This window comes from Euphorbia lathyris, chromosome 5 (assembly GCF_963576675.1).
Source record: "Euphorbia lathyris chromosome 5, ddEupLath1.1, whole genome shotgun sequence".
Lineage (NCBI taxonomy): Eukaryota > Viridiplantae > Streptophyta > Magnoliopsida > Malpighiales > Euphorbiaceae > Euphorbia > Euphorbia lathyris.
Window position 1 is genome coordinate 13,479,135 of NC_088914.1, and position 23,067 is coordinate 13,502,201.

General features: G+C 32.5%; 2 protein-coding genes across 5 annotated transcripts; one reads left to right on the forward strand and one right to left on the reverse strand.

Annotated features, from left to right (window-relative positions):
- Positions 1-1,183: 1,183 nt before the first annotated feature.
- On the reverse strand, positions 1,184-3,902 carry LOC136228798 (E3 ubiquitin-protein ligase AIRP2-like). The gene is made up of 5 exons (XM_066017276.1): positions 3,565-3,902; positions 2,829-2,991; positions 2,623-2,689; positions 2,284-2,524; positions 1,184-1,830 (listed from the first exon to the last, which is right to left on the reverse strand). Exons 1-5 carry the CDS (start codon positions 3,648-3,650, stop codon positions 1,623-1,625), a joined length of 765 nt encoding a protein of 254 aa, XP_065873348.1. The 5' UTR covers positions 3,651-3,902; the 3' UTR covers positions 1,184-1,622.
- Positions 3,903-12,570: 8,668 nt separating this feature from the next.
- Positions 12,571-17,896, forward strand: LOC136229513 (probable LRR receptor-like serine/threonine-protein kinase At1g67720). 4 transcript variants are annotated; one of them, XM_066018364.1, is made up of 15 exons: positions 12,571-12,720; positions 13,614-14,151; positions 14,236-14,747; positions 14,846-14,981; positions 15,094-15,165; positions 15,239-15,307; positions 15,443-15,514; positions 15,599-15,667; positions 15,748-15,920; positions 15,987-16,240; positions 16,320-16,446; positions 16,521-16,586; positions 16,666-16,852; positions 16,941-17,073; positions 17,326-17,896. In XM_066018364.1, exons 2-15 carry the CDS (start codon positions 13,694-13,696, stop codon positions 17,659-17,661), a joined length of 2,664 nt encoding a protein of 887 aa, XP_065874436.1. In that variant the 5' UTR covers positions 12,571-12,720; positions 13,614-13,693; the 3' UTR covers positions 17,662-17,896. The 4 variants fall into 4 exon arrangements, with proteins under 4 accessions (XP_065874436.1, XP_065874435.1, XP_065874433.1 ...); XM_066018363.1 differs by lacking the exon at positions 12,571-12,720 and adding an exon at positions 12,735-12,913 and having other exon boundaries at positions 16,056-16,240; XM_066018362.1 differs by lacking the exon at positions 12,571-12,720 and adding an exon at positions 12,736-12,913.
- The last annotated feature ends 5,171 nt before the right edge of the window (positions 17,897-23,067 follow it).

Consider the following 23,067-nt stretch of genomic DNA (forward strand, 5'->3'; position numbering starts at 1 on the left):
AACGTTAATTCTTGATTTTTTTTTTTGTTTTGATGCCATTTAGGTGTTAGTTTAGTTAGAACAGAGAATGAATTTTTAGAAAGAGAAAGCTCTAAAAAATATGATTTTGAAAAATAAAAAATATGGTTTCATGGTAAATGTCGTTCTAAACAACTTTAGTTCTTGAATATTTTCATTTTGAGGTCGTTAACGGTCATTTTGAGGAGTTAGTTAAAGTTGAGTGGCAACTGATGTTAAAAAGTGTAAAGTTCAGTGGTCATACCGTTAAGAATTGAAGTTCAGTGGACACAATGTAAAAACGGGTAAAGTTCATGGGTGTAATTTACCCCAAAAATAGGCCTATGGTTTTTTGGGATATCAATTTAAATTTCACGTACAAAATAGCACCAATTTAAGCTTAACGTTTATAAAATAGTACCAATTTAAACTTCGATAATGGAACGTGACACGACATTATATTATTCCGTTAAGTTCTCATTTGTTTCTCCATATAAAGTTGACAAAATTTAACAGAATAATATGAATGACGTGTCATGTTCCGCTATCGAGACGCAAATTGATACTGTTTTATAAACATTAAACCTCTATTGATAGAGACTAAATTGATACTCCAAAAAAATCTTAAAGCTATTTTTGATACCTTATTGTCTTTTTATAACAATCAATGAGGCAAAAAGAAAAAATTGATTTTGAGGATAAATTACTTTAACCATCCTTAAACCTTGCTAACTATAACATAATAACTATAAAACTTCTAAAAAATTTATATTTTTAAATATTTATATCATATGAAGTTTAATCGGTACCATTTTAAATGTTATGGTTATTATGTTACTTTAAAAAATTAAGATTGGAACTTTTATATTAATATAGTATATAATTCAAAAACTTGTAAAGAATAAAATTTAGTCAACATAATTATAGTTTTAGGCTAAGTAAAACAACCGGTCATAGATTTTCATAGCACATATACGGCTTAATGTATCACGATTTTCTGAACTTGGTTCCAAAAGTTGATTAGCTCCTTACCTCTTGAACTTAGAGAAAATTTAACTGGTCACTTAAACTTACAAATTATCTTCGTGAGCTTGCATAAAATGACTTATCAGCCACTTGAATTTATTTAAAATAACCTATTAACTTGCTGACCTTATTTATAGTGATGTCGAACTAAAATTCAAGGTTCTAAGAGTAATAATGATATATATATATATATATATATTTTATAAATATATTTATATTACCATATATATATTGGATTCATAAATATTCATGATGCTTGTTACATAAAGCAAGTGAAATATACAAGTTTCTAGCTATATATCCATTCCAACACTCAGGTTTCTAAAAAAAGCTGAGTTGAATGCCAAGCATACCATCCTTTCTCTATCATTTTTATATTTACATCTATACCTTCTTTCCCGCAATTTGCAGTTGCTTAATCTTATGATTTTTATGAACTTTCAGAGTCACCTGCTCATCGGTTAAGTTAATTATGCACAGCGAGCTTGAACATCTTCGAATGAGCCACATCAGAAGAGATCAAAGCTCCATACTTTACTCTATCTATGTACAACGGACTGCTGGGCGTACGTAAGGTTACTGCATTCGTTTCCCGTAAGTCACATCATATAGTCAAATACAATAGCATGAGTCTCTGGCATCAACAGAGGCAGTTTCTCTATGTAATAATAGAAACGCCTCAGGTTCTCTCTCGCAAGAGTTGCTTTGTCAATGATATCGCAGTTATTGATTAGAACCCATAGATCTCTAGACTCCACTCTCCTTAGGCTGCCTCGACAAAATGGGCACGACTGAGATCTCGAACTCCTGCCAAATACAGAATTTAACATTTGTGCAAACACATATGAGCTCAAATGTGAATCTAGCACCCTACAAGAACTACATGGCCAAAATCAGGAGTGCAAATTGCAAAATTTAGTCCTCAAGTTGGCTCAGTGCGTAGAACTTTTCGGTTATAAGTGGTTCCTGACATACGCTAAAGACACGAATTTAAACTATGTGCTGTTGAATTTCTTGTTTTCGCCACATTAGAAGTTTGAATTCGTCATATCAGATCAAGATGAGAAATAATCACTTGATCTGAGACAAGGAGATTATCGTATTCTACTTCGTTCTCCTCCTTGTGATAACGCTTAACAGTCGATGTTCATATTAAGAACATCAATTTTAAACGAGTAATGACTAAATCGACATTCAAATTAAGTCAAGCATAGGAGCTAAATTTTGCATTTTGCCTAGTAAACCAAGAATAGGAGATACCAGTCACGAAAGCAGCCGATGCACAAGGAGTGTCCACAGTTGGGCAAAACCATCTTTGCACTATCTTCCATACATATCCCACATTCATCATCTCTCTCAAAGTGAGTATCAGGATTCGGATTCCTCCTCTTGTCTTCAGCTCTGTTTCGGCTCAGAACTTCGCCGCCTTGGCTTCTCTTAGGGCTATCTTCCAATTCAATAGACTCTTCTTCAAGCAGCCTAAGCGAAGGGTATATAACAGCTGCAAGGATATTTCATCCAAATGCATTCAGAAATCAAGCAAGTAAACAAAAATTGCCAAACCCAGTGATTAGAAGTCGTTGAGGAGCAGACGCAGACCATAAAATTCTCGAAGTGTGGCCTTCCTTTCTTTAGAGGACAACATTGGCATTCCATCAACATAAACCTAAACATGATCAAGAGCTACTTTTAAGCATTTTAGAATCACAATTGATCAGTAAACTAAACACCATAGCATTCTAATCTGCTTTAACAATGCCGAAAAAGTAACAACGAAGAGAAAGTGAGAAACAGATAGCAACCACCTTGTACACAAGTATGTTGAGAAGACCTAGATAACTAGGAAGTGCATCTGTACAACTATAATCCATCCATTCAACCAAAAACAGGATGAATGGGGCAAGAGGGCTATACGATAATCTCAATTGCACCCGATCCCCGCCATAATCTCCTGGCAGACTCGCTGCCCTGCAAATACAACAGCAACCCAATTGAGTAATGATACTGAAAACAGTGACGGATCCAGGATTCACGGGTGCTTTCACCGGAACTTCTCTTACATTGCCTTTTTACCCTAAAAAAATTAAAGCTCCATACATAGGTTAAATGTAGTTTTCCGGCAACCAATGGATGCTCAACCCCCTCCGGACGTAGCTCAGCAAACAAAGATATGAAAAACAATGGATTTTTACTGAAAATCATCGAAGGCTAAAACTTTATACTCGCACAAGTTCCATAACTATTAATTCTAGCAAAAATTCATCTAAGAAAGAAATGCAAAAACATCCATATCTAAAAATTGAAATTCACCATCTATTTGTTTCATCAATTCAAATTTCATACAACAATTAGAATACCCAAATTCAAAAAATTCAGCAATTCTACAATTGATCATGTCAAATTGTGCCCTACCTACCACAAACGGATGAAACATCACATAGAGCCAGTAAATGTAAATAGGAAAGAAGAGAATGAGTTCCTTATGAGATAATCTAAAATTAATCAACATGATTATGGGTTCCAAAGAGAATTGCAACTCACAGGGTATTGGCATGTTGAATATCGGCTTCTAGAGCTTTAAGGGATTCTCTAAAGGAAGAAGATTTATTGGGATGTGTCTGCCACATTTTGTTATTGGGATAAGAAAAGAAAACCCAAAAAGAAAGAAGAGAGAGAATGATGAAAAAGGAGGAAGCTTTATGGAGGGAAGATTAATGGAGACTTTGAAGAGAAGAGCGGGTTTGCTTAGTGCTCAAATATCTCATACTGGAAGCAAAGAAAGGGATGCCTTGTCTCTCTAATTCATCTTATCCTTCCCCATTATTATTGATCATTATTATCTAATCCACTATCTCTAAGACTCAGTATATCTTAAGCTGCAATAATTAGACTCCGATCTTAAGTTTGATATGTTCTAAGAAGGCATAATTTCAAACTTAATTAATGAAATATGAGTTTTTAAGATCCGTACAATGCCGCATCTAATTTAATTTTTTTTTTGTTAATTGATTACATTATATATAAGTTTAGACGGTTATCGGGACATATTGAAAGTGGGTCATCAAACTTTTTGAACAAGTTCAAGAGACAAACGATGTATTAAGCCAACAATAAAATACTGTTTTTGCTTTATACAGGGCCGGTCCTGACATTTTAGGGACTCAGGCGAAATAAGAGATATTGGGCCATTAATAAAAAAATTGTACTTAAAAATATAAAAATAGAAATTCGGGTCCGTTTTAGACCTAAAATATCATATTATTTGGTCAATTTTTAGACACAATGGGTATTATAACTAAATTTATAACTAAAAAAAATAGTATATATTCAATAAAATTATAAATTTTGGACCCATTTTAGCCTTGGGCTCTGGGCGGCCGCACCCCAGGCCTATGCCCAGGGCCGGCCCTGGCTTTATAGTCCATAATAAATTTTATTATTTTTACTTTGTTTAATGCGATAGATTACAACCGAGAGTTAAATTATTGGATTAAGGTGTAAAAATACCCTTAACGTTTTGGATCAAGAGCAATTTTACCCCTAACGTTTAAAATGATGCAATTTTACTTCTAACGTTGGTAGCCAAAAGCAATTTTACCCATAACATTGATAATTTGGATCAATTTTACCTCTATTATAAAACACATATATTTTTGTTCTTTATTTTGCACTAATTGCATATCAATTCGTTCTAAAAAAGTATTTCATGTTTTTTTTTTATAATTTAATAATAGAGTTGGAGATTAAAATTTATAAATTCGGTGAATTTTGTTATCCAATCATACAAAAAATAGTATTTTTTTCACATCTCAATATATGTTTGTGATTTATTATTGATAAAATGACGCACGTGTGAAGTGTATATACAAAATGCATGACCGAGAAGACAGTTTGATTAATTATTTCTCAAATTGACCAAATTTATCAATATAAAGGGTAAAATTGCTCTTAGCTTCCAATATTATGGGTAAAATTGCACCATTTTAAACGTTAGGAGTAAAATTGCTCCTGACCTAAAATATTAGGAATATTTGTGCATCTTAACCCGAAATTATTTAATTGAATAAAATAACTGTAGAAAATGTTCCTTTCTAGTTTTGGGAGATAAGGAATTGGGCCATGGACCCTGGATCATGGCCCAATTTGCTATTTTCTACAATTATATTTACTCTTTACAAGCAATGTCAATAATAATAATAATAAATGTTGGAAAGATAGGCACCAACAATTTCAATTTTATGTGATTAAAATTCAATTCATTTTTTTATGAAAAAATTCAGTTCATTTTAAAAATGGGATCATGAAGGATGGTAGTCATAATTCAATGAATTCACAAGTATAACTTTGGAATTTCTTAATAAAAAAAAAGGAATATGATTAGAAAGTTGTGATGAAATTGGAATTTACTGAAAAGGGGTTTTCTGAGTGGATGTGGTGGTAGTGGCAATAATTTTCAAATTTTAGGACCTTTCACCTAATCTATCTTTAATTAGTGAGTGATATATTGTGAATTCCGATCTCACTCTTATATTGATTGGATGGGGTTTGGGAGGGTTACTAGTAAGGGAAGGGTTTGGGAGGGTTTGTGGAAACCCTTGTTTGGAGGATATAAATTTAGAAGGGTAAGGGTTTTGAAGGGTTTGGAAAGGGTTTGGAAGGGTTTGATTTGTGTATATTTATTTCAATTTTCAAACCCACCAATTTGGAGGGTTTAGGAGGGTTACAAATTTCATTTTCCATTATTACCATTGTTAAAATTTCATTATCCTATTGTTTTTTTTAGGTACATTGCTGCAAAAAGAAAAGCCAATTTGTGGTTGTCAAACAAACCCATACCAATATCAATATATTTTTTCATAATTCATTTATATTAAAAGTTAACTTCATTATGTGGTGTTTATAAAATTGAAAATTAAATGTTGAAAAATAAACGTGTTCATATTATAAGTGATGAAACTAATAAATAATGTAAATGTTTGATAGATACTGAATATATAAAAAAAAATTAGTTGATAATATTTAATTTAACTTTAAGTTAAATATTTTAATTTATCAAAATAAGTGATTTTTGCTTTAATTGAAAGATTTTTTTTTATATGAATCTTAATTGAATAATCTAAGTAGTTAAGTAGTTATTAAACACACTAAAACTAAATAAGTGTTTAATATTTTAATTTAACTGATTATGTTATCAAATATGATTTTAGTGTATTCCTGTAAAACAAGAGAGTTGTCGATTGTCAATGTAACTACTTTGATGTTTAAGTTAGTACTACCACTCTCAGAACTGATAAAAGAAATGTACGAGGAGTTTTGAATGATTCTCTTAAAGTTTCTATTTTTATGTTGCTACAGACCCAATTAGAGTTTACAAGTGTCATGCTTTCATTGACAGACCACATTATTCCAATAAGGATTCTCCATGCATTTTGCCTTTCTTTGATTGTGTTCACACTATCCTTTAGGCACTGATTTGGCTCTTCATCCGGATTATAACCTCTAGTCCACGTGGAATTCGTAACATCTCTTTAAGCAGTAGTTTTCACGTGGACAATGACTGACCAAGTGAATTTGGTCAGTCACCATTAGATCTGGAAGATGTGAATCTAAGCCTTACGATGATTTTAATTTCTACTATAGGATTTTAATAAGTTTAAATCTAACGATAATTGACCAAATTTACTTGGTCAATCACTAACTAAGTGAAAATTAATATCTATTTAAAAGCCTTTGTCTAGACGCTTGATGTCTAGTCATGGACATTTCATTGGTCGCTTCTCAATCTTCTCTAGGGCTTATGGGCCTTGGTCTTATCCTAATCTTTTGTAGGACATTTGGTTAGAGATCTTAGTTGAGGTTTGTTTATGACTATCTGCATGTTATTATCGGGTCTCACCAGTATCTATAGTGGTAGTCACTTGGCTCCAAAAAGGATTGGTGAACCCATATATAGTGGGCATGTCATTAATATTTCTAACGATTACTCTCGTAATTTTAAATGTTAGGTGATCTTCATTTTAAAATAGCTATCTTTTCCTTTGTTATTTTTCAATTAGAATTCAACATTCCTATATTTTAGTTTAAGACAAAAAAAGATCATTAAATTACATCTTGAACTTAGGCCCTGTTCTTTATCACTTAATTTCAGTAACAATCAGTTCAGTTCAGTTCAGTTCAATTCAATTCAGTTCAGTTCAGTTCAGCATTCAGTTTCAGTATTCAGTTTCAGCATCCAGTTTCAGCATTCAGTTTCAGCATCCAGTTTCAGCATTCAGTTTCAGTATTCAGTAATTTATCATTATTTATTATATTATAATTATTTATATATAATTTATTATAATTATTATTATTTATCTATAATTTATCATTATTTATTATTATTATTTATAGTTTATCATTATCTATAAATTAGATAAAAGTCAAGAAATGATAGTTTATTAAAGTATATATGGTTTAATAAAAAAAAAAAAACTAAATATGCATTCATATTTAAAAATTAGGAATTGCATCCATATTATGAATTATTTCTCAAATTTATCCAATTTATCAATGTTACGGATAAAATTCCACCATTTTAGACGTTAGAGGTAAAATTACTTCTGACCCAAAACGTTATTTTTGCACTTTAACCCTTAATTAAAATAAAAAGTTAAGAGTTTGTATTCATATGAAGATTTGTATTGAACTGAATTGAATTGAACTGAACTGAATTGAACTGAACTGAACTGAATACTGCTGAATATTGAACTGAATTTAACTGAATACTACTGAATACTAAACTTAACTGAATGCTACTGAACTTAACTGAATGCTACCGAACTTAACCGAACTTAACAATAATGATGATATTAGACTTTAAAATAATTTTCATGATAATATTGGACATTAATGAACTTATAGTGCTCAATTTCATAATTGGGTCACACCATCTTATCGAAAAAAAAAGGAAAACTAGTGAATGTCTTGATTAAAGAACAAATCCACATCTATACTATATATAATTGTGGAAGCAGAGAGAAAATGAGAGAAGTGTTTTAGAGGCTTATTTCATTAGTTGTCAAACATTTAAAAATCAACATTAAAAAGAATTTTAATTAATTAAAGTTTTATATTTAATAAAATAATATAATTAATTTGATTATGAAATTCGAATGAGTTATGAGTGGATGATATTAATGCATAATAAAACATATAGAGAATTGAGGAAATTACATCAAACATCATGTTTGATATTTATTTTACAATTAAATATGTGATTTTTTTTTATTATATCATTAAACACTTTTATGTTAATTATTTTATCATAAAACCCAAAATTTATTTCAATTTTGTCAAATACAACAGTTATTCCTCATTTCCTCTTTACAGTTTTTGTTTTTCCCATTATCTTATCCGTTTTTTTTGTTTATGAATTAGGTGATGAGTTTTATACAATTAATGATTAGTTAAATTATAATAATAATAATATTAGCAAACTAAACATAACTATAAAAAGGTTGTTTTGTATATTAATATAAAGGGTTAAGGTGTAAAAATACCCATAATATTTAGGCCAGGAGCAATTTTACTTCTAACGTTTAAAATGGTGCAATTTTACTCCTAACGTTGGTAGTCAAGAGCAATTTCACTCCTAACGTTGATAATTTGGGTTAATTTCAGACTATATTATCAAACACAAATATTTTTGTTCCTTATTCTACACCAATTGCATATCAATTTGTTTTAAAAAAAGAATTTAATGTTTTTTATAATTTAATAATAGAATTTGAGATTAATATTTATAAATTCGATGAATTTTTTGAATTTTTTTTTATCCAATTCATACAAAAGACAGTATATATATTTTTATTTTTTTCACATCCCAATATATGTTTGTGATTTGTTACTGATAAAATGACGTATATGTGAAGTGTAGATGACAAGATTACTGACCGAGAAGACAGTTTGATGAATTATTTCTCAAATTGACTCAATTTATCAATGTTAGGGATAAAATTGCACCATTTTAGATGTTAGGGATAAAATTGCTCATGACCTAAAACGTTAGGGATATTTTTCACCTTAACCGTAATATAAATATACAAATCTAAATATGTGAAAACTGTTGGATTAATATTTAATATGATTATCCAGATTAAAAAAATATGATTATTCAAATTCAAATTATATTATTTCATTTTCCACCTGTGATAGGTGAATTTGCTCATTTGAATATTTTTTTTATCTAAAATTATTTGTAGATAAAACCAACTTTTCTCAAGAAAAAAAAAAAAAACAAAAATCAAGGGTTGTGTAGACATTTGTATTTTTTCTCAATAAACATGAGTTTTATGTAACTAACCCAAGGATGTATAATCTTTAATATATATAATGAATTTACAATTATTATTATTATATTTAATATATATTAATGGGAAATAGATAGGTGATTTCGTATCCACCTTTTTTTAATATTATATTTAATATTATTATATATTTAAATCTTTAATATATATTAATAAATTTATTTGAGAGAAATAATAATTATAAATTTATTTAAGTTATTTGGTTTGGTTTCAGTTATCATTTACAATTACAATAATATAATTCATGTTTGGGAATTCGTAATTTAATTTTCAAGCACAATAAGAAATGAAAAATTATAATTGTATTTTCAATTTTTTTTTTAAAATTTAGATATTATCATCAATTTTAATGATACTTACAAAAAAATTCCTGAATTTTAATGATACTTATACAAAATATTCCTAAGTAAATAACGTACTGATATTTAAAATAGATAATTGTGACATTAACAAGTTATTAAAAGAATGCAGATTTAATATTCTTCGTATAGATCAATAATAATGAAAAATAAGTCTATAACTCACATAACAAAAGTCCAAGACAATTGAAAAATTGTGGGTCATTTAAAACCAACATTATATTAAGAGTTTATAAATATGTCAAATGTTTCCTGTTGTTTCCAAATAATAATTTTAAAAATCTTGAGGGTCGTTTGGCTACTTGCTGTTTGTTGTTCCTGTTTGCTGGTTGTTGTTCCTATTTGCTGTTTGCACTTGGAAAAGACTGTTTTTCAAAAAGCAGAGATTCTCAGCTTTTGTAAAAAACTATTTTCCAACTGTAAAAGGCAAACATGAGATGTCTAATAAAACACCTAAAACTCTGCCTTTTAAAATGAAAAGGAAAACAGGGGGTGAAAAATAGGTAAACAAACACCCCTTCAAGTTGAAGAGTTTCATTGTGGGTTGAAAGATAATTAAAATATAATGTTAACTATAAACATTGAATATCAACATTGAAGTTATTTTTGCATCTTTTCGTATTTCAACAAATAAATATGTAACTTCTTAAATTTCATTCATTTACTTTTAATAAATACCTTTAAAACCAATATAACTTAAATAAATTATAAATTATGTTATGTTATTATTACCATTTTAAGTTCTTTTCTCATTTTTTAAGCATGGATTCTATATTATTATTATTATTATTATTATTATTATTATTATTATTATTATTATTATTATTATTATCAATACTATATATAATAGTGCAACCAAAGAGAAATTGATGAGGAGAGTTTTGGAGGCATTTTTCACGAGTTGTCAAAATAGTAGCAAAAAAAATTAAAAAAATTATATCTAATATAATTTATATTTAATAGATGTAATAAAATAAGTTACAAAACATCTCAACATGTATATTTTAAAAAGAATATCAATATCATTATATGTAAATGATATAAAATTAAAAAAAATTAAACAATCTTAAATAATTGTACAAAAAAAATTAGATACCCGCGCAATGCGCGGGCACATTACTAGTTTTATTGAGATTGGGATACTTAGCTTTTTTTTTTTAATTACATATTTTTTTTTCTCTTTAATATTTAGGGATAAGATTATGAAGTATAAATTTACCTTTAATATTTAAAAATAGTACAATTTTACCTCTAACATTACAAAATAAGTACAATTTTATCACAATATAATAGAAAATTTGAACGAGTTGTTATACTGTTATTTAACTCATTATTTAATTATCACATTAGACATTTCAAATGTCAATTATGTCTAAACTGTTTATTTTTTTACTAACACAGTTATAAATAACATGTCGAAATAACAACATTTAAGTCTGTCAGATACAAGTTAATCACAAAAAATTACATAAAATGCTTACCATGTTATTAAAATATGTATAAATAACCCATCAAAATATACATAATTGTTTTATTTTATCGACAAACTTGTTTGAAAGTTCCGATGCGATAGTTGAATAATTGTTAAATCAGTCAATTCAATTTTTTTTTTTTTATTATGTAGAAGTAAAATTCAACCTTTTTTTTTCAAATTGCACACTTTCAAACATAATGGGAAATACTACTTTCCAAAAACCATTAAGGGCAAATTTAAACTTTATCCCAAATATTTACTACTAAACATAATAATATTCAAATAGCATGGAGATGGGGACCAATATTGATTTATGTTTTAATTGAGACATCCATAATGAGTATATTAATTTCAAAGGGAAGGACAAGTTGGGTCCAATGCACACAAAAAAAAAGGAGGAGATTTTGTGGTTTGCTAAAGCAAAAGTTAATTAAAGTTAAGAATATAATTAATTAAGTAGGGCCTTTAGTTATAATGCTTCTTCTTTTTTATTCTTTATAGATGCTCATTGCTTTTTTTTTTTGCATGTCCATTTTCTTCCCTAATTCCAATTTAATAATTAATTTATTCCTAAAATTCTTTTATTTTTCTAAAAAAATCATTCTTTTTTATATGACACTTGCTTCCATTTTTATTTTTCAAATATATATAATATTCTATTGTTTATAATACTGAACAATACTACTTTGATAATTTGCTGGAGATACTTGGTTTGAGCATCAAACATTATTTAGGTGAATCATCTTTTAATTAAAATTTTCTGCGTATACTAAGACTTAAACTCCAGATCTTCTCTTTACCACTTAAACCATTTTAATAATTGGCGTGTTCATAATATATTTGAATTAAAAAGAAACTATATAAAAATGTATATTTATTATTCTTATTCACCTAATAATGGTGAATTTCTAAAAAAATCATTGTGATTTTATGTTTTCGTAGATGTTTTTTAGTAAAATCATGTTCATGGTATGCTCCATTAATAAATAAAAACATTTAGTAACGTGATTAGTTTTACTTTTTTTTCTCATTTTTTTGCCTTAAAGTCGGATTGGAATTTCCAGAAATCCGATTGAGAATTGAATTAGTTTATTAAAACTTAATTATTAAAAGTCCTAATCATGATTTATCTTATCAATTGAAAGAAGTTTTAAAGTAATTTTGATTTAATGAATTGATTTATTAATAAGCTTCCATTTATGTAAATTTATTATTGAAAAATGCTTTTTATTATGTCTAATATAAATTTACAATTTTTCAAACTTAAGATTATTTATCATAAAAGCATATTCTGTTTTTGGGCTAAAATCAGAAACAGAAACTAAAAATGCCAACTTTCATATATAGATTATGTCGTCACTCTTACTTTTAGAAAAGAAATAAAGCAGAAAGATGAAATCTTTATTTTTGTTTGGAAAAGCAGATTCCGGAATTGAAGACAACCTGACCTAACCTGTGAGTGAACATTGCACAAACAACTCCTTAATCAATCTTAAAAGTAGCAAACAGAAAGTGAAAGGTAAGTTGTAATTAATTCCATTCTGATGAAACTTCACACATACACACTAGTAAACTCATTTCATCACTCCCTGCAAAATTAGATTTTCATTGAAAAGGGCGTGGTTTTTCCTTCGCTTCTTCAATGGCTTTATATTCTGATTTTCTTCTTCTTTTTGTCTTCTCTGTGTCTTCTGTTCTCTCCCAAGTTACAGGTATATCATATATGTTCTTCAATTTTGAATTTTTTGTTGAGGCATTTTTACATACACTTTGTGAGCATTCCAATATGAAGACCATTTCATGCTTTAAATTCATCTTTTGATTGTGATTGTTGTTCATTTCTGCATAGTTTGGATTCCAAGAACAAAAAATCATGCCCAACTCACTCAATTTCTTGTAGAAACATGAATTATACTGATGAACATATATAAATCTTACTATGTCTAAACCAAGTTAGTTTTCCTTAAATTTATCACAGCTAGATCAGGGAAATATATGTCTAGAATCCTATTTGGTTTGGTTTTCCTAATTAGCATAGTAATTGAAAACTTCCTCTTAACTAAATCCTATTAGGGAAAGGTTGTTTACTTATCTATTTAGCACAGAATTTTGGAGCTTGTTCGCTTGGGATATGCATGTGTGAGATTTGGGTGTAATAAGTCTCATGGAATTTGAGAGTTAGGGACTTGGGTAAAGCACATGAAATTTCTGCAGATTACTAATGAATTATGTGGTCCTCCTTGCTCGTAGATGTAGGCAAAATTAACCAAATTGCTCAATTCTTGTGATTGCATGTCTAATGTCTAATTTTCTGTTCCGCATATTAAGCTTGTTATAATCAACAATCGATCCAATTCCTAACAACTCGAACTGATATGAATTTGTGTTGTTGTGATGTTTTGGAATTTGCAGAATTTATCAGTATAGATTGTGGAAGCACAAGCAACTATACTGATCCGAAAACTGGTCTGCAATGGGTTTCAGACAATGGTATGATGGCTCATGGCGAATCAGTACAAGTAAACAATCCAGATGCAGACTGGGTACAATATCAGAGACGGAGAGATTTTCCTATAGACAACAAGAAGTACTGTTACAATCTGAGGACCAGAGAGAGAAGGCGGTATCTTGTTCGTGCAACGTTTCAGTATGGAACCTTGGAAAGTGAAGATTCGTTCCCCAAATTCGAACTCTACTTAGATGCAACTAAATGGTCAACTGTGACAATAATGGAAGCTTCAAGAGTTTATGCTAAGGAAATGATCATCAGAGCTCCATCAAGTTCAATAGATGTGTGCATTTGTTGTGCTACAACTGGTTCTCCTTTCATATCCACTATTGAGCTGAGGCCATTGAACCTTTCGATGTATGCAACTGATTACGAGGATGATTTCTTCTTGAAGTTAGCAGCTAGAGTAAATTTTGGTGCTCCTAGTGAAAATGCCTTGAGGTAATCTGATTTTATGTTTTCCAGTTCGTGTGGAGAAAATCTGTTGCATAGATGTCAAGATGGTAATTTTGTGTTCTATCTCAGGTACCCGGATGATCCTTATGATAGAATTTGGGATTCTGATCTTGTTAAAAGGCAGAATTTCCTTGTAGGAGTAGCTCCTGGAACAGTTAGAATCAATACTTCAAAAAATGTCGATATTAAGACGAGAGAATACCCTCCTGTCAAAGTAATGCAAACAGCTGTTGTTGGCACACAAGGAATGCTTTCCTATCGATTGAACCTCGAAGATTTCCCTGCAAATGCTCGTGCATTTGCATATTTTTCTGAAATTGAAGAATTGAAAGCAAATGAGACGAGAAAATTCAAAATGGTGAAACCATACGTACCTGACTATAGCAATGCTGTGGTAAATATAGCAGAAAATGCCAATGGGAGCTACAGACTTTATGAACCAAGTTACATGAATGTGACTCTGGATTTTGTTCTGTCATTTTCTTTTGTTAAGACTCATGATTCTACTAAAGGGCCGCTTCTTAGTGCAATTGAGATCAGTAAGTACCTCAAGATTGCATCAAAGACTGACAGTGATGACGGTAAGTACATTATCTCCTACAAAATATATCTGTGGAAGGATGGAATTTACTGATATGAGCTGCATGAATAATGGAAAATTCGATCGTACTATTGCCAGTGATCGCTCTCAATGCCTTTAATTCCATGGCCGTTGCAAGTTCCTTGATAAATAATGAAGGAGGTGATCCTTGTGTTCCGGCTCAGTGGGAATGGGTGAATTGTACCTCAACTACAACGCCGAGAATCACAAAAATGTAAGTTCTTCTCATTCACTTAAAGATAAGTTCATCTCAAATAAGATGCATCCATCGGCAGGTTTAGACGTTCCATTGTTATAAACTGCATCATTATTTTTCTACTGAACAGTGCACTGTCCGGAAAGAACTTGAATGGAAACATCCCACCTGAGACTAATAGCATGGATAAATTGGAAGAATTGTAAGTGCAGTTATACTATGAAGTATTTGGTTCTTTCAATCGAATACGATAATAATTCCTTTCATTCTTTTAGGTGGTTGGATGGTAACTTCCTCACAGGCTCGCTACCTGATATAAGCAATCTTGTCAACTTGAAAATTGTGTAGGTTCTTCGATTTCGTTTTCAAACAGTTCTGACTTACACCACCTTATAGAGGTGTGTGTTTCTGCCAAATTTTAGGCACCCAAAGACCGATGGGCTAATCCATTTCCTCTGTTATTTTTAATGTATATGCAGGCACCTTGAGAACAATAACTTGTCTGGTTCATTACCAAAGTACATGGGCAGTTTGCGAAACTTACGAGAATTGTAAGTAAATCTATGGACTTCAAACATCATTACTTACTAGAGACAAGTGAGCGTTTCATTTGATAATTGGCTACGAAATGGCAGGTATATACAGAACAATTCCTTCAGTGGAGTGATACCCCGAGCACTTTTAACTGGGAAAGTAATCATTAAGTATGTTTCTTGTTACAGTATTTTGTTATTAATTGCTTGATCTATCTATATAATGATCGGAATCTGTCGTTATCTTTCAGCTATGGGCATAATCCTGGATTACATACAGAGGCAGCAAAAAAGATGCATTTCGAGTTGATCATTGGAATTTCAATCAGCATACTTTTAGTTCTCTTAGTTCTGCTAATAGGAAGTTTAGTGTACCTACATCGACTTCGAAAGAAAACATCTTATCACAAGAAGAATGAGCAAGGTATGCACATTGATCAGTTTCCTTGTGTCCTTTATAGAACAGCTCTTACTATTGTTGCGTCACCAGGGAACTCTACACGAGCCAGTATTAAACCTTCATCTGCTTATTCTATTGCTCGAGGCTGGCATCTAACAGATGAAGGCGTCTCGTACTATATTTCATTATCTGAGCTTGAAGAAGCTACTAAAAGCTTTTCCAAGAAAATTGGAAGAGGAAGTTTCGGAACTGTCTTCTATGGTCAAATGAAAGATGGAAAAGAAGTGGCTGTGAAGATAATGGCTGATTCATCAAGCCATATGACTCACCAGTTTGTGACTGAGGTAAAATAGAATCCCGAAAATATTCTCAATTTTATGCAGAACCCTTATTGAACTAATGATGGAACAATCTCACCTGCAGGTTGCTCTATTGTCAAGAATTCATCACAGGAACTTGGTTCCGTTAATTGGATTCTGCGAAGAAGAACACCAGAGAATTCTGGTGTATGAATATATGCACAATGGAACTCTGAGGGATCACATATATGGTCTGCAAACACTAACCATTTTCTGCTCTGATAGTATTGTTCTGAACTGAATCAACGGTATCATCTATTGGCAGGTTCGAGCAACTTAAAACCGTTGGATTGGCTTGTTCGACTAAGGATTGCTGAAGATGCAGCAAAAGGTTCAGTACAAAAACTTCTCACTTCTTTTATCTGTTGAATAACTTATCAGTCCCTAGAATAAACATTAGATATTTGTAGGCCTTGAATACTTGCACACTGGATGCAGCCCGAGTATCATACACCGAGATGTAAAAACAAGCAACATTTTACTAGACATCAATATGAGAGCAAAAGTTTCAGATTTTGGACTTTCAAGACAAGCTGAAGAAGATTTAACACATATATCAAGTGTGGCAAGAGGAACAGTTGGTTACCTGGATCCCGAGTAAACCATATATACTTATCCGGTCTACATAATTTATTAGTCTCCACCTGCCTTTTCTTCACTAGCTCAAGCCTTTTCTTTCGCACAGGTACTATGCAAATCAGCAACTGACTGAAAAGAGCGATGTATACAGTTTCGGGGTCGTTCTCCTAGAATTGATCTCTGGTAAAAAGCCTGTCTCAGCAGAAGAATTTGGTGCTGATTTGAACATTGTTCACTGGGTACGAATTGCAGTTTTCTCAGTTACATAATGAAGGAATAAAGCATCCTGAGGCCCTTGAACTATGCTATCGTTTTACACATCGAACCTCCTGACTTTTAATGTTTACACATTAAACCCTCAATCATTTATAGACCTACACATTGAATCCTTAAGACAGCTTAATTGAGCCCTTTGATCAATGCGTAAAAGTTCAGGGCTCTCAGAATGCTTTAATCCTACAATGAAACTAATGTTTCCTCGGAATTTGCAGGCAAGAGCGTTGATTCGAAAAGGGGATGTGGTAAGCATTGTGGATCCGGTTCTACTAGGGAATGCAAAAATAGAGTCAATCTGGAGAGTTGCAGAAATTGCAATCCAATGTGTTCAACAACGTTCAGTTTCGAGGCCGAGAATGCAGGAAGTGATAATTGCAATCCAAGAAGCAAGCAAGATAGAGAAAGGAAATGATGGAAGCCAAAAACTTCTATCAGCAAGTAGTAGTAGCTCAAAGGGTCAATCTTCAAGAAAAACATTACTGACAAGCTTTCTTGAAATGGAAAGTCCTGATTTATCTTCAAATGGTTGCAATGTTCCAGCTGCCAGATAATTTTCTTCCAACCTGTGTATAAATATAATTTTCTTTTGTTTTTTTCAGAAAAATTTGCCTATACCAATAGGAAAACATTTGAACACACTTTCAACTTTCCTTTTTTGTAATTCAATTTCTAAGTGTAAAGATGTCTTGGTTAGAAGTCCATCAAAATTTAGCTAAAATCCTTAAATTCAAACTATTACGATTGTTCATAACCACAAATAGATTTAAATTATCTTTTCTAAGTGTCTATTTGGTTCAACTATTGATATTCACTGGTGTTGTTGTTGGTAGCTCGAATATATTAGCTAATATTTTTTCTTCTAAAATAGTGATTGACAATTTTTTTGTCAATCATAATCAAACCCTGAATATTTATTATTATTTGGTGTCAGCTATTAATATGAAATAGATATTTAACTATCAATTCGAGCTTTTAGTTCAATCGGTTCCATGACAGAGTAAAATAATAAAAATGAGTTGTAAAAAAGACTCAAATATGCACTAAGTGTTAGTTTGGTACAATTGTTGTCCCATGTACTTTTTTTTTTTTGAAGAAAAGTTCTCGAAATATTATTGAAGATTGAGGAACATTACATCATTGAACAAAAGAGAACGAATAGAATCGGGCTCTGTTTGCCAAAATGAAGGCGTGACCAATGACAAGGCGACACTAGCTAAACTGTGCGCAACTTGGTTGGCCGACCTTTTGCTAAAAATAACTGAAATATGATCTAATATTTGCAGGAGATGGCGACAGGAACCGATAATCGCACCAAACTCCGAGTAGTCCTCCACATCCGATCAGACAGCAAGTACAACTTCCTCAGCATCCATTTCCACCTCCACTCTAGACCAGCTCTTCTCCTGGATTAACTGCAAGGCACGGAGCAGGCCCAGTGCCTCGGCAACTCGGGACGAGACTTTTCCCAGTCGAGGCTCTGCGTATGCTGCCAAAAACAAACCCATGGAATCCCGAAGAACCCCGCCCAGGCCAATATGTTCCAATTCCTGTCTGCAGGCTGCGTCTACATTCAGTTTGAGAGAACCTGACGGCGGTGCTATCCAACGGGTCTGTGAAATCGGATTAAGAGGAGCCCGAGGGCCTGTCTGGGATTTATTAAAATTGTGTAGGAAGTCTTTACACAACCGGGCAGCGATGAACGGTGGCGCACAAACACCATCCCAGTAACGCAAATTTCTTTGGCACCAAATTTCCCATAGCCCCATACAGAGTAATGGCATTCGCGCAGACTTCGGGAATTTATGAAACCTTCAAACCAATCGGTGAAAAAATCCGTACCCACAACTATATGATTAATATCCATAGCCACCCATAGTTGATGAGCATAAAAACAATCAATAAATAAGTGTACTGCATGTTCACCTTCTTCTTGACAAAAACCACGTATATTATCATTATTAATGCCTTTACAGAACATCACATCTTTGAGAGGGATATACCCGTTGCAAACCTTCCAAATAAACAGTTTGACACGAGGCGGGATTGGGTATACCCAGATTCGTGCCCAGCCTACATCCGGAGGTAAAAAGTCCGACCCCCGCCACTCTCTCCATGCTACTCGGTACCCCGACTTCACCGTATACTTTCCTTTTTTGCCGAAATGCCAAATTACTTTATCATTATAATCTTGGCTACCAACATGAACCTGAAGTATGGATTGAACATCATCATTAGTAAAAATTGAATTAATTAAGGGCATGTTCCACTCCAAACCATTATTCTCCTTCAATCTGCTACTACTAACTCCTCCATCCCTGCAATTATATCCGATCTGATTTTAAAATTAGGAGCGTCAATTAACCACGGATCCCGCCAAACATTTACTTGCAACCCATTGCCATTTCGCCATCGCAGGCCTTGCTGGAGCACCCCTCTTGAATTCCAGATACCCCGCTAAATCATACTGGGGCTTGAGCCCAACGTTGATGATAGAAAATCTCCTCGTGAGAAATATTTTGCTTTGATTATTCTGCAATGAAGCGTATCTGGACGGGAAACAAGAGTCCATGCTTGCTTAGCCAACATAGCAAGATTAAAAGATTGTAAATGTTTGAAACCTAAGCCACCTTCCTCCTTGCGAGCACATAAAGTATCCCATGATGCCCAATGGATCCTCTTCTTACCTGTAGGATTAGAACCCCACCAAAACGAGTTCATCATCCGCTGAAGCTCTTCACATAACGATACCGGGATCAGAAAAGAACTCATACAGAATGTAGGGATCGCTTGTGCAACGGATTTCAGTAGAACTTCCTTTCCTGCATGCGAAAGCAACCGACTCGACCACCCAAAAAGCCGCTGCCACAGGCGTGTTTTCAAATAGCCAAAGACAGCCCGGCGCCGACGACCAATGGACAGCGGCAGCCCCAGATACCGACCCGAATCCATGGGATGAGAGATACCAAAGACTCCTTCTAGTAGATGTTGGTCCGCCCGCCCCACTTTATGGCTAAAAAGGATACTCGATTTCTGGAAATTGATCGATTGCCCAGAGTCCTGTGCATATCTATCCAAAATCCCCTTCAAAACTCGAGCTTCGGTTTCCTTAGCCCCACAAAGAAGCAAACAGTCATCATCGAATAGGAGGTGGGATAACGTGTAGGGGCAAATCGATTAATTTTATAGCCCGTAAGAAGATTTGCAGATTGAGCCTGTTTAAGTAATGACGAGAGCCCCTCCGCACAGAGAATATATAAGTAGGGGGACAACGGGTCTCCTTGGCGAATGTCCCATGTACTTGATTCAAAATATCAACTTATCCCCTTGAATTTTTAAAAATTCCAAATTACTTTTTATTCTTGTCCAATTGCATTTAATAACCTCATATTCTCATCCAATTACATTTAATAACTATCTATTCTTGTCCAATTGAATTCAATAATCCTAAAACTTCAACTGCATCGTGAGCTTTCAAAGATTCATAGTTATTTATCCATTTGATATTTTCTTTTTGACACGTGGTGGAGCGTGTCTCCCATATTCTGTATTCAACAAATTCTAAGAGTTTATTGAATGTGATTGGACAAAAACTTAAGGTCATTTCGAACTTTTAAAAATTCAAAGAAATACTTAAAGTCTTTGGCCAAATATAAAGGGCAAAAGATGTATTAAGTAATTTTTTTTTTCTTTTTCATTATAAATAGCGAAATAGAATGTTTAGTTAGGATTGACATCAAATAATAAAATTAGTTTTTCAACTATATGTTACTACTTATACCAATTCATGATAAGAGAGACTTTTACCGATGTGTGTGAGTACTTTTATATATGTAATAAGGTATAAAAGTACTCCTAATATAAATAGTTAGAAGTAATTTTTATTTTTGACGTTCATAGCCCAGGACAATTTTACTTTTAAATTATGATCAATTATATAGACATTGTTATAAACACATATGAGTCTGATTAGAAGGGATATAGAAGGTGGGATAAGGATAAAAACACGAGATAAGTTATCCCGTGTTTATTTGGGAGATAGAAGAGTAAGACAGATGATGGATAAGCCTCTTATTCCTCAAATCCTATACACAAGAGGCGGGTGGTACAAGGAGGCGGGATAAGCTCTGCGATTTGAATAGGATGGAAAAGTCTATCTTATCCCTCAAATTAATGTTATGTGGTTTAAATAAGGTTAAAATAGTAAAATGTATTATTTTATCACTATCCCTATCCCACATACCAAACATTGAATAATAATTCTTGACTATCATATTTTTATCTTTATCCCAATCATTTATCCTTATTCCTATCTCAACATTTATTTTTATCCCTATCTTCATAGAATACTAAACACCGCGTTGTTTATAAGCAGGTAATATTTCTAATCTTTGTCGGTTAACTAATTCAATCTTTTTCTAATTATAAATGCTAGATTAACGGGTTAAAATTAATCTACGGTTTGACAATTGTTTCAATTTAATTATAAAAAAAAAAGAAAGAAATAAATATGGGGCACCCACCCTAAACAAACTGATGATTGAGATAATTATAAAAAAGATTGCTATATACATTAAATAAAATAATAATGTTCTCTAATATGTATTTATTGCTTAGGGGCTGCTTAGTTGTCCTACCATAATGGTTAGGTATATTGGAGAGCCTTGTGGTCCAATCTCAATTTCCCTTTCTTTTTTCAAAAAATTGACTTCTTTTTAGTGGCTATCATTGACCTTAGTAGCCAAAAAATAATAAAAAAAATCCATTAAGAATAAAGTATTTTAAAAAAATATATAACCAAAAGCCTACATAAATAGAATTGCTTTTTCTATAGAACTTTGCTTGCACTTTTTTTTTTTTTTTTGATTAAAAGGATCATTAGATAATTAAGTTGCTTACATCATTTAAAACAACAGAATGAAAAAAACTAGGGAAGTCTTTCCAAACAAAATCTTTTGATTACTTTTTTGAGCCTTAGATGCAAGAACATGGGCTGGATTATTTGCCCTCCTTCTTTCGTGGAGCCACACTATTGACTCAAATTTATTAGCAGCTCGCTTTATGTCTTCCACCACCGTTTCTATCCAGTTGGTACACTCGATCTTCCTAGTGATCATCTTTATGGCGTCTAAAGAGTCTGAGGCGAGAATCACTCGAGACAGACCGGCTTGTCGTGTTGCGGCAAGACTCCTTGCAATCGCTTGTAGTTCCGCGTGAAGGACATTTAGGGACTGCCCAAGCGAGCCACCACCAGCCTGCTGGATCGTACCCATATTATCACGAATTAGAAAACCGAAGGCACTGCGATTGCTATTTGAATCAAAAGCTGCATCACAATTTATTTTCAGCATCCAAGGAGGAGGGGGCTGCCATTTGATTTGTTCCTGCAGCTGTTGTTGCGCTTCTACATTACCTTGGATCCTGTTTGCCTTTTTCCTGTCTGCACCTGCTATAGCATCCTGAACACAACTCATCGCTCTGACAATGCCTAGAGGCTTGTCCCCGTGAACAACACGGTTACGTTCGAACCACAGAATCCAAATTAAGCCACATACCTCTGTTAGCTCCTTCTTGGTAGCTTGTGCTGCTATATTGGAGATCCAGTCAAGTGTCGAAATTCCCCCAATTTTATAGGCTTTGAGCGGGGAGTTTGAGCTCTTCCAGTATCCTTTGGAGATGATACAATCCCTGAATACATGTAATAATGTTTCTGGAGCTCTTTCACATAATTGACACCAAGGGTTCACTTTCATTTTTCTTTTAATTAGAGCCTCAACGCATGGAAGAGCATTATTTAAGACACACCAGGTTGTATGAATAATCTTGGGAGGTAGTTGGAGTTTCCACAAGTCTTTCCATATGGAAATCGTGGAATTAGAAGATGAGGCTCTCCCCCCCAAATCTGGAAAGAATGCCGAAGCAACCTCGTATCCAGTTTTCACAGTGTAATCCCCCCATTT